Raw genomic sequence first — 9,873 nt, forward strand, 5'->3', positions numbered from 1 at the left:
GGTTACAGATTTGAATTCTAGAAGCCATGCGACTGCCGAGGAATGCGTTTTAGAGAGCCGCTCTCTCGGCCGACTTTCTATTTATAAGTCTGATGTCTGATCGCTGCACGGAGAGAGAGTGGGCAGAGCGAGTTGGGGAGAGCGGATCAAGAGAACGGTATCCGTAAATGTAAGATAGTGTTAAACATTTACCAATTAAGGTCTGAAACCGCCAGAGAGTAGCCAGGTGGAAGCCAAGCAAAGCTTACCGCGAGAGGAAATTAGAGGGAGACCGAACGGAGAGCGATTGGGTATCGAGCGAGGCGAGAGAGAGAGAGAGTGAGATAGGGAGGGAGAGATCAGCTGTGAACAAAGGCAAATTCAACCAGTGATGCCAATTTAGCCTTTTTCCGGACAGATCTGACCTGTTTTTTACTGCTTCATCCGGAAAAAATGTCAAACAGCCCCAATCTGTCCTTTTTAGGCAATTTAAGAATTTTTAAAATTTAATTTGTATAATTCCACATTTTTTTGTTTGCAAAATATGTGGCATCTCTTTTAAGCAAAATGTTATCGATATTGTGTGTAATCGTATGAATATCGAACTTATCAAATTGCCTAAAGACCAATACAAATAAAATAATATACACATATTTTGAGATTTCTGCCAAAATGCTTAAATAAAATAAAAATTATAAAATAAATAAATAAAAATTTCGCGATTTCTGGATTGACGAGCCAGATTTTAAGAATTGGGTAACAAAGGACCAAAGTGATAAAAACAAATGCTTTTGCAAATACTGCAAGTGCAGCATAAATGCAAAAATTGATCAAATTCGTGCTCATAGGGAAACCAAACAGATCTGGGAGATGTCTGGAAAAAGGCTAAATTGGCATCACTGGTATCGAGCGTGGCGAGAGAGAGAGAGTGAGAGAGGGAGGGAGAGAGCGGCTGTGGGCAAAGGCAAATTCAATGGTAATGGCTGGCAGCGAATGGCGATGGCGCTCAGTTGACGAGCAACTTTGGCAGCGTGAGGACGCTCGTGTGGATGCGTGCCCCTGTAATAACAGCAACAAACAACAGAGTGGCAATGTGCAAAAATAAAAAATCTATATATATTTTAAATTGAATATAGAAATCCGAAAACCCACACTCGCACACACACATACCAGCGCAGGGCCAGAGAGCGCGAGCGGAAATACTTAAAAAGCTGAAAAAAAGTGGAAGTAAAAAAGTGGCCGTATCGGTGTGCGGCAGCTAGAAAGTGTGGCCAAAAGTGACATCACACTCCGGTCGGTTAGCAAAAAAGCAGCAACAGCAGCAGCAGCAGCAGGAGCTAAAGCATCAGGAACATACGAGAAGCCCCAATCGAAATCGAGCGGTATTCGCACGCGTCGTCGCTCAAGGTGAGCCCGCGCCCGCACCCCTCTATTAAAAGCCCCCGCCACCACCTTGCACACCAGTCCGCGTCCAAAAATTAATCTCAACAACTGGCACGACAAGTAGTCGCCGACGAAAAGTCACAGCCAAGTATCAACAAAAGGAAATAAATTAAAAATTGTCGTTACGCAGCAAAACGTCGACGGATTCGATAGCGTTTAGGACGAGCGGTACGAGCGGTACGGATACGGATACGATTGCGATCACGGTTACGGTCTTCTCCTGACCAGCGATTCACCCATGAAGCCCACTGTGATGGCGGCCAATCAGGCGCAAAGCAATCCCGCCACCGCCGCCGGCAATAATGTCGCACCCGGCGGGCCCGGAGTCAATATACCCGTAAACCGGGAATACGTGAGTGGTGGCTACGGATCGCCCCAGCAGTCGGCACAGTTCCACAGTCCCCAAAACGCATACGGATCGCCCAGGCAGCAGCAGCAGCACTTCCAGCAGCACCAGCAGGTTCCTCCAAATCAGCAGCAGCAACATTTTCAGGTGAGTGGCCGCCAGCCGATCGTACGGCGCGGAAGGGGAGGTGGACACGGGGGAGCTGGTGACAGACGAGCGGCAGCGGCGAGATCCCAAGGTTGGCGCCTGGCAAGGTCGATCCCCCACCCTCCAGGTCTCCCCGCCCCCAAAAAGCCTCGATCGCATAGCTGGGACATATTCGTATGAGTGTCATGGTTTTTGTTGTTCGCTAGCCGTGTGGCAATTCAAGTACAGTGGGGATTCTAGACGCGGGAACAGCTGGCTTGGAATAATTCAAATGGATATTGCAGCTGATCTATTGCTTAGAAAGTCGTATTGGCAAAAGTTATTTAAATGTTCTTTTAAACAAAAGCTTTTAGACTAATATTGACGAAAGGTATATTATTAATATGACTATATATAGATATTGATCTACTATCCGAAGTCTACGTCTGTTACTACTGTTCCTTAAATTCTACAAAATGTGTTACACAGATGCTTATAGGACGGCCAAGTTTTTCTAAATATTTTGGGTATTTTCCAAATTACTATTAATGTCCGACGAGCTTAACTCTTTGTTTGTTTCTTGGGAAAACAATAAAGTTTTATTTATTTTACTGTGCTATGACACAGCGGTTTTTCCACTTGTTTCACTTTTCGGAATGAATCCTTGGCAATTTCGCATTGCCTTTTAGCGCTATGTAAACTCTCTAAATCGCAATAAGAGTGCGGAACAATGGAAAAGTCAGTCTGGTTGCGTAAATGCTTCTGCTCACCCCTCCACAAAGGGGGTTTCGGGGGTAAATCCAACCCCCATGAGTGTGTCAAGTGTGTGTGCACACTCTGTTGACCTACTGGGCATAAACTTGCAGTATCTGCTGGGGGGATGGCCAAGTTTCTGGGCTGATGTCGTGTCAAGCGCTCGTCTAGTGGCCAACGCTGCGTATGATTAATGCCGCAACGCGTGCGGAATTTTACCAGTCACAAGTAATGTACAGCTGTTTCTTTGTGGCCTAATCTAATGGCCAGCAATCCAAATCTATTACGAACGAATCGCAGAAAATATTTGAAAATTTCTAGAAGAAAACACACAAGCTAATGGCGCGTTGCTCTGCTAATGCTCTCGTTCTTTCTATTCTATTTCTTGGCGCCGAGAATCAGTCGAAATACCGCTCTATTCTATTGGCGCGCTCTTGATTCTTCACCAAAGTCTGCTGTGCGTGTCTGGGTCTTCCGCTGTAGGTGGGCACACCGTACAGTAAACTCATAATGGCACTCCATATGTGCGCATATCGGTGGAAGCAAGTCAGTTGTCTAATGGGAAGCGTGGGTGGATTTTGGTTGCTCAACAGCAACTTGGCCAACGCGGGGGCCTCGGCAATGCGTTGGTGACGTTGACTACATAAAAACGTCATCACAGCACCAGCTTAACGTACAGTGGGTACGGTCTAAGGTGAACTTAGCACTTTACTTAGATAACCCATGATAGTCAAAAAGTTTACGAATTTCTTGTAACCTCAAAATATTTAAAACCGTAAAGCAGTTTTCCACTAGTGCGCCCATTAAAAAATCCCCCTAGCAATATGTATACATACACACTACAATTTCTTCAAGTGTGCTTATGTAAGATAACCAGTAAATTATCATGAGTAATTGAAGGGTATTGTAAAATAATACTAATTGTAAAAGTAAAGACAAGTATCTTTCCCCTGCCGTTCAATTCAAAACGGTTGAGTCGAGCCTTTTATTTATTGTTGGAGGGTTTCGCTGTACTTAGTTCACTGTACTTTCATAAGTCCGTTCGGGTAATTGAGTTGAAAAATAGAGAGGGAGAGAGAGAGCGTCCTTTTAGGAGAGACTCAAAACCGAAAACTCTCGACTCTCTCAGAAACTACGAGAAGTGTCCAGAATGAGCCAGCGGATGCGAGAGTGGGCGCCATTCGCTATAAAAGGCCTTCTCGACCGACGGGTCGCCTCATTCGCACGTAAACAATCAAACGAGGTGCATCACGTCACCAAGCGGAAAAGCATTTAAAAGCTAAAAAGACATACGCGGACCATAGCTAAATACTCGTAGGCTACACTTGTAGCGAAATAATTGACCAGCAGTGCAGTGAGCAGTGCTCATTGATAAAGTAAACAAATTGAGCAGGCAAAAGGTATGTAAGGTTCCGACATCGACATCGACATCGAGATCCATCCGCTCCCCAACAGCTGTTTATTCAGTGCCAATTGACATCACTTGTTTGCCCACACTCGTATCTAATCTGACTCACCCTGTTATTTATAAACAATTCGCCCACCGAGGCGAACCATTTGCACTCCTCTATTGCTACACAGAACAATTAGATGATATGAAACAGCTATTATCTATATTTTAAATACGAACTTTAACTGGATAAAGGCATTTTCACTTTCAAAATATTATTTTAAACTAAATAAATAAACTAAACTAAAAAATTTATGTTTAATTAAATTGTTAAAGTCAAAACTATTAGCGAAAACATATTGAAAAACTTGGTGGGACGAATGTGGCACCTAGGGCTATGAACAAATTACCTCTTCTTAGTTAAAAAAGATTCCAATTTAATAATTAATAATTGCTCTCGGTTGGTTGCAGCCGACCTTTGGATTCGAACCGAACATGGACATGGACAACATGTTCCCGCGCTCGCACCTGGGCAGGATGCACGATCCCTTCGCCAGCTTCGGCGACTCACGTAAGCGGAGCAGTTTGCACGGGCCCAGTGGTCAAGTCCATGCTGATGATGACTTTTCATCCTATTTCGACGATCCAGACTTTGGTTTCCCCCGTTTCTCAACGATGGGCCGCCGAGGTCGGATGGCTGGTGGGGCCAACACCCACATGGACCACGATGACGACTTCTTTAATCGGCTGCCCTCGGAGTTCCGCCAGTACATCCCAGATGGTTTCGGAGGCAGACGTGGTCCAGGAGCTCCACCTGCACCCGGACAAGTGCCACAGCAACAGCAGCAGCCACAGCCGCAGTATACCCAACAGCAACCCCAGACGCACTTCCAGTTCAGTGTGCCGCCCCAGCAACAGCAAGTCTATGCGGGAGCAGCCCAGCAGCAGGTGCCGCAGACGCCTTCAAAACGCCTCTGCGATGCTGCCATCCAGACGGAGGATCCTGCCGGTCGCTCGGAGGTCGATTGTGCCCCGCCGACTAACTTGAACCAGCACGGACTGCGAAACACTGTGGACATGGGCGTGAAGAGTGCCGCCGAGCAGGATCAGGGACTGCGGTCCCACTCCGCCCCTCCGCCAGAGCAGCAGCAGCAGAATCTGCAGTATCAGCAGCAACAGCATCAGCAACCAGGAGCACATAACCAACAGTTTGGCACCCAGACAAGTCCGCCCGTTCAGGGTCCGCAGTTCAAGACCTACTATGCGCCCCACCAGCAGACGCATCCCCAGCAAAAGCAGCCGACCCCGCCGCCAGCCCCACAGACCCCGGGTGGCACCTATGTGCGCACCATACCCATCTTCGTGGAGGGTCGCACCGAGCCCATCATCAACGCCCACAAGGAGATACCCAACCAGAACGCTCCGCCCAGTGCTCAGGCCCAAGCTCAGGCACAGGCATATGCACAGGCACATGCACAGGCGCAGGCGCAGCCCCAGGCTCACGCTGCACCACAACAGCAGAGACCGACGCCACTGAACACCCAGCAGGTGCCTCCTGAACAGCAAGTGCCAGTTGAGGGAGCCGCTGGATTACCGCCACAGACGCCACACACCCTCAACTCGATCAACAAGATTCAGGACATACAGCGCGACGTACTGGAGCTCATGGGCAAGGTGGAGCAGTTCAAGGGAACGCGCGAGGAGAAGGAGTACGCCTATCTGGACGAGATGCTGACCCGCAACCTGCTTAAGCTAGACACGATCGACACAAACGGCAAGGACAGCATTCGTCTGGCCCGAAAGGAGGCTATCAAGTAAGTTCTAGTCCTCATTGCGCAGTATCCAGTTTAATTAATCAATGATTGTTCCTTACAGATGCATTCAGGCTTCGATAAATGTACTGGAGGCCAAGGCCGAGGAGAATGCCAGAGCGGCATCAGGAGCAGCAGCTTCACCTAGCGCAACAGCTGTAGCGGCTGGCACAGGCGCAGTTGCTGCCCAAGAAGCGGCAGGCCAAAATGCGGAGCCAGTGACTCCACAGCCACAGGATGCTACAAAAATGCAGGAACCCATCCCTCTGCCACCACCGCCAAATGCGGCAACCGAGGGCGCAGCTGCTCCGGAAACAGCCGCCGCGGAGGCTGCAGCTCCTGGTGTGGCGACCCAATCCGCCGCGCAATCGGAGACAACCACAACGACGTCGGAATGATGAACACAGCGCCTCTACAAGGCGACCGTTTCGAAGCAGCTACGCAAATTAACCAAATTCAAGTGACAAACGGCGGAGGAAAGAGGCGAGTCCCGATCCCGACTCATCAACGGACAGCGACAGACTTGATTTTACTGAATTCAAAGTAAATGTGAATGAGAATTGGATGTGGAAGTGGAAGTAAATGTGAATGTGAATAGGAGGAGCTGGCGGCGAATCTTTGCTAGTATTTTGTAGAAGCACACCCGTACTATCTAAACATATGCAAATCTCACGTGTCGAACACTCAACACCAACTCATCCCCACACATCATAACACATACACACAGCATAGATTATAGGCTAGTAAGAAAATTGATATTGAGAAAAAGTGCCTGCATAGAATTGGGAAGTTAACAGAACGAAAACGATTTGGCAACAAGTGTTGCGGTTGCTACCGCAGCCAACTTGTCCTTCACTTTAAAAGAGCTGATTATGTTTAAGCGATAGATCACCATGAGGATATTTTTGAACCTGACTCCAGTTTTTATACGTAAATTGTACCGAGGAGCAGCAGCAGGGGCAGCAAGCCGCCGTATGATCTCATACAAATCTACAGCAAACGCGCTTGCTTGCCACAGCCACCTCATCCATCCAATTACACCGAGTGCACCACTCACCACGGCTTTGCTGCAGGTGAATTGTTAAACGAAAGTAAACTCTTATAGAAAAACTATGATAACTATTTATGCTACTAATTAATGCGAAAATAAATGTAGATATTGTTGACCATAAAACAGTGTTTCCCTTCGGTTGCACAATTATCAAAGTTTATTATCGAAAAGGTTATAAATCTCGATCAATAGTACATATACAAAAGAACCCTGGATCGGGAATGGAGCGGGCCTTAAATACTGACTAAGTGGTTACTCTGTATGTATCCTAAGAACATTTTAAAAGGACGCAACACGGCTTCGGCAAACGAGGCCAAACAATGATATAATATGTATACAGATGGGAACAACGTATGATGGGGGTTGCATATGTGGCATGGATTATACGTTATATAATATGTATGTATGTAGATAAAAAACAGACGCGTGATGTACGATAAAAATCTTATAGTCGCATTTAGTCATCGTTGAATCTCTTCTAGGTGTATCGCATTATTGTTCAAGAGTAGGGGTAAAGTGTTTAAGTAGCTATAGTCCGGATCCAAAATATAGTTGCTAGCTGCATTGGTGTAGATATTTAGCAAAAGGTCGTCCCAGCTGCTTGGCACTTGGGTTTCCCTAGTTAATGATCTCGACATAGTTTGCCGGAAACAGTCCATAGGTTCCATCAGGGCCCAATCCCTGCCACCATCCCTCATCGATTTGATCGATATGCGTAATGACATCGCCTGGATCGAAAGTGATCTCTGTCTCGTCGGCTGCTTGGTAATCGTATAGTGCTCGTGCCCGTTGTCCCAGATCGCCTAAGGTCTCCTGGCAGATAAAATCGTCCTCGTTTACCAAATCCGTCACTAAGAAAAACCATCGTCTTGAAATTTAGAGCGAACAACGGGTCATAGCTATGATTTACTTACATGCATTCCGTTCCAGTGTGCTCAGGCCGCTCGACTTGACCGATTGCGACTGCTGCACGGTGACTGACACCTTGGTGCGAACCTCTTCTTCCTGATCCTGGTAAACAGCGGTGTCTGTTTCATTGGAAGAGGTGGTCTCGTCGGGTGACTGTGACTGCAGCGAGTTGGATTTACTATGAGGCGACCGCTTGATGGTCGAGAACTGCTCGCTTTCATGGGCCAGTGGAAAATCGTCTACCGGTTGAGACTCCTCCACCTCCGCTATTGTGGAAACTACTTCGGCAGCCACCGGTACCGGTGCAGCAGGAGCTGTAGCTGGAGCGGGTACTACTGGTTCAGGAGCCACTACCGGCAACGGTTTGGCAGGGGACACAGCGCGTGGTGGCGAAGGCACAGGTGCATCTTGAGGCTGATTTTGGTTGAAAACGTTGATGCGCTGGGCAATCGAGTTGCGGGCTGGTTTGGCCGGAGGTTGCGTGTTTAGTCTATGAATCAAGAGAGCAATTTACTTCCGATACAAAAAATAAGAGAGGGGCAAGGACCCACTTGGACTGAAGTTGTCCCTCGCTCGTGTGCTTTGTAAACATGGCCTTGGCTGCTCCAACACGAGAGCCAATCAATTCGCGGGCCTCCTGGTTCCTCGCCTGACGCATGCGCTCCGCATCGGTCAGATTGCTGGCAAATCCTGGTGCCGTTTTCTCAGGGCTTAAAGGTTGCGGGGACCTGTTTGAAATCAAAAGAATATTTACTGCCAAGAAGGTAAAACTCCTATGTTTTTGTTTACGTTTTGATGGGTACGTGGGCCGGCTGGAGCTTGGTGGTGCTTATGACCAGCTTCTCCCGCTCCTTGTGCTCCTTCTCCTCGCGACTGCGTTGCTCCTGCTCCAACTTCTGAAGCTCAAGTCGCTTGGACTCCTTCTCCGCCTCCTGACGCAATTTTTCCTCAGCCTCCTCCTTTTTCCAGAAGTCCTGCATAACGCTGGCATTGAGCTCCTTGGTGGGAATTACCCGAGTATAGTTGGTGCCCACAGGCGCCTTCTGCTCCTCCATGGCGCCTCGGGGTTCCTTGAAGCTGTATGCTGAGCTCACGGTGCTCAGCTTCTTGAGCAGCCGATCCAAGTCAATATCGTCCTCGTTCCGGGCATTGATGGTAAGGTGAGCGCCAGAAAGCAAATTACTCACATCGCGGATGTGGTTGGCGCAGGTGCCCTTGCGTAGAACAGGTGCGCCCTCACCCTAAATTGGTAAATTTGAGCACAGTCAGATTATGCGTACTGCGATTAGATAAGGCCACCCAGCTGACTCACCTGCCAGTTAATGAGCAAGTACTTGTTGAGGCCCGTTTTGGGGTCTTCGATTCGGACGAAGGCGTACATTATCTTGCCGCTATTTAGGTCTTCGTTTAGCTCCTCCACGCCCCCATCACCGGTGCCCACCACCTTCAGCTCGTTGGTCTGACCCTCGTAGCCGAAGAGGGACCAATTCGTATCGCTCTTGTCGTCCAGCACATCCTTCCAGGCGGCCACTATTTGCGCCCGATTCTTCTCAAAGCTGACGGCCATAATTCCAGACTGACAACGACCTTGAGCAACGAGATCTTGGCCAGCTTTCACTGGGTCGCCTTATCGAGGTCCCCTCTTCGTCAAGTGAAAGCCAACGCCTCGCGAAGACTCCAAATTTGCTTGGGTTGTCTTGTCTTAAATTTTAATTAAGTGCAGCCGCCTCACAAAGGCACACAGACGTACACAAACACAAGCAGAACAATTTTATAGCGGGCGATTGATTTTCCAGTATGTGCGAATCTCCAGCGGCTCTCCAAATCCCACTTTTCCGCCCTTATCCTCCGAGTTATGCGTGCAGAAATAGGTTCAACGTAACGGTCAAGCAATTGCAACTTCCCAATTAACCAATCTGATTGGAATTTTAAAATATTCGATCGCTGGCGGCGACCCACACACTTTTTTGCAACAACAAACTAGTGCTGGAACAACAAGCGATGTCTATTCGATACTTGCAATGCTGCCATTCTGCAACTATCGATTATTCCTAATTGTAAAATT

The 9,873-nt window shown here is 48.0% G+C and overlaps 2 protein-coding genes across 5 annotated transcripts; one reads left to right on the top strand and one right to left on the bottom strand.

Moving 5' to 3' along the window:
- The first annotated feature begins 957 nt into the window (after positions 1 to 957).
- Positions 958 to 7,023, top strand: LOC6545442 (BAG domain-containing protein Samui). 4 transcript variants are annotated; one of them, XM_001972627.3, is made up of 4 exons: positions 958 to 1,915; positions 4,509 to 4,608; positions 4,687 to 5,851; positions 5,913 to 7,023. In XM_001972627.3, exons 1-4 carry the CDS (start codon positions 1,661 to 1,663, stop codon positions 6,244 to 6,246), a joined length of 1,854 nt encoding a protein of 617 aa, XP_001972663.1. In that variant the 5' UTR covers positions 958 to 1,660; the 3' UTR covers positions 6,247 to 7,023. The 4 variants fall into 4 exon arrangements, with proteins under 4 accessions (XP_001972663.1, XP_015013947.1, XP_026832435.1 ...); XM_015158462.2 differs by lacking the exon at positions 958 to 1,915 and adding an exon at positions 3,761 to 4,047; XM_015158461.2 differs by having other exon boundaries at positions 4,509 to 5,851.
- A 10-nt stretch (positions 7,024 to 7,033) lies between these two features.
- Positions 7,034 to 9,854, bottom strand: LOC6545443 (drebrin-like protein). The gene is made up of 5 exons (XM_001972628.3): positions 9,121 to 9,854; positions 8,598 to 9,049; positions 8,360 to 8,536; positions 7,814 to 8,298; positions 7,034 to 7,750 (listed from the first exon to the last, which is right to left on the bottom strand). The coding sequence occupies exons 1-5, from the start codon at positions 9,373 to 9,375 to the stop codon at positions 7,518 to 7,520; spliced, it is 1,602 nt and encodes a 533-aa protein (XP_001972664.1). The 5' UTR covers positions 9,376 to 9,854; the 3' UTR covers positions 7,034 to 7,517.
- Between the last annotated feature and the right edge of the window lie 19 nt (positions 9,855 to 9,873).

This window comes from Drosophila erecta, unplaced genomic scaffold, assembly GCF_003286155.1.
Source record: "Drosophila erecta strain 14021-0224.00,06,07 unplaced genomic scaffold, DereRS2 tig00000021-arrow-pilon, whole genome shotgun sequence".
Classification (NCBI taxonomy): Eukaryota; Metazoa; Arthropoda; class Insecta; order Diptera; family Drosophilidae; genus Drosophila; species Drosophila erecta.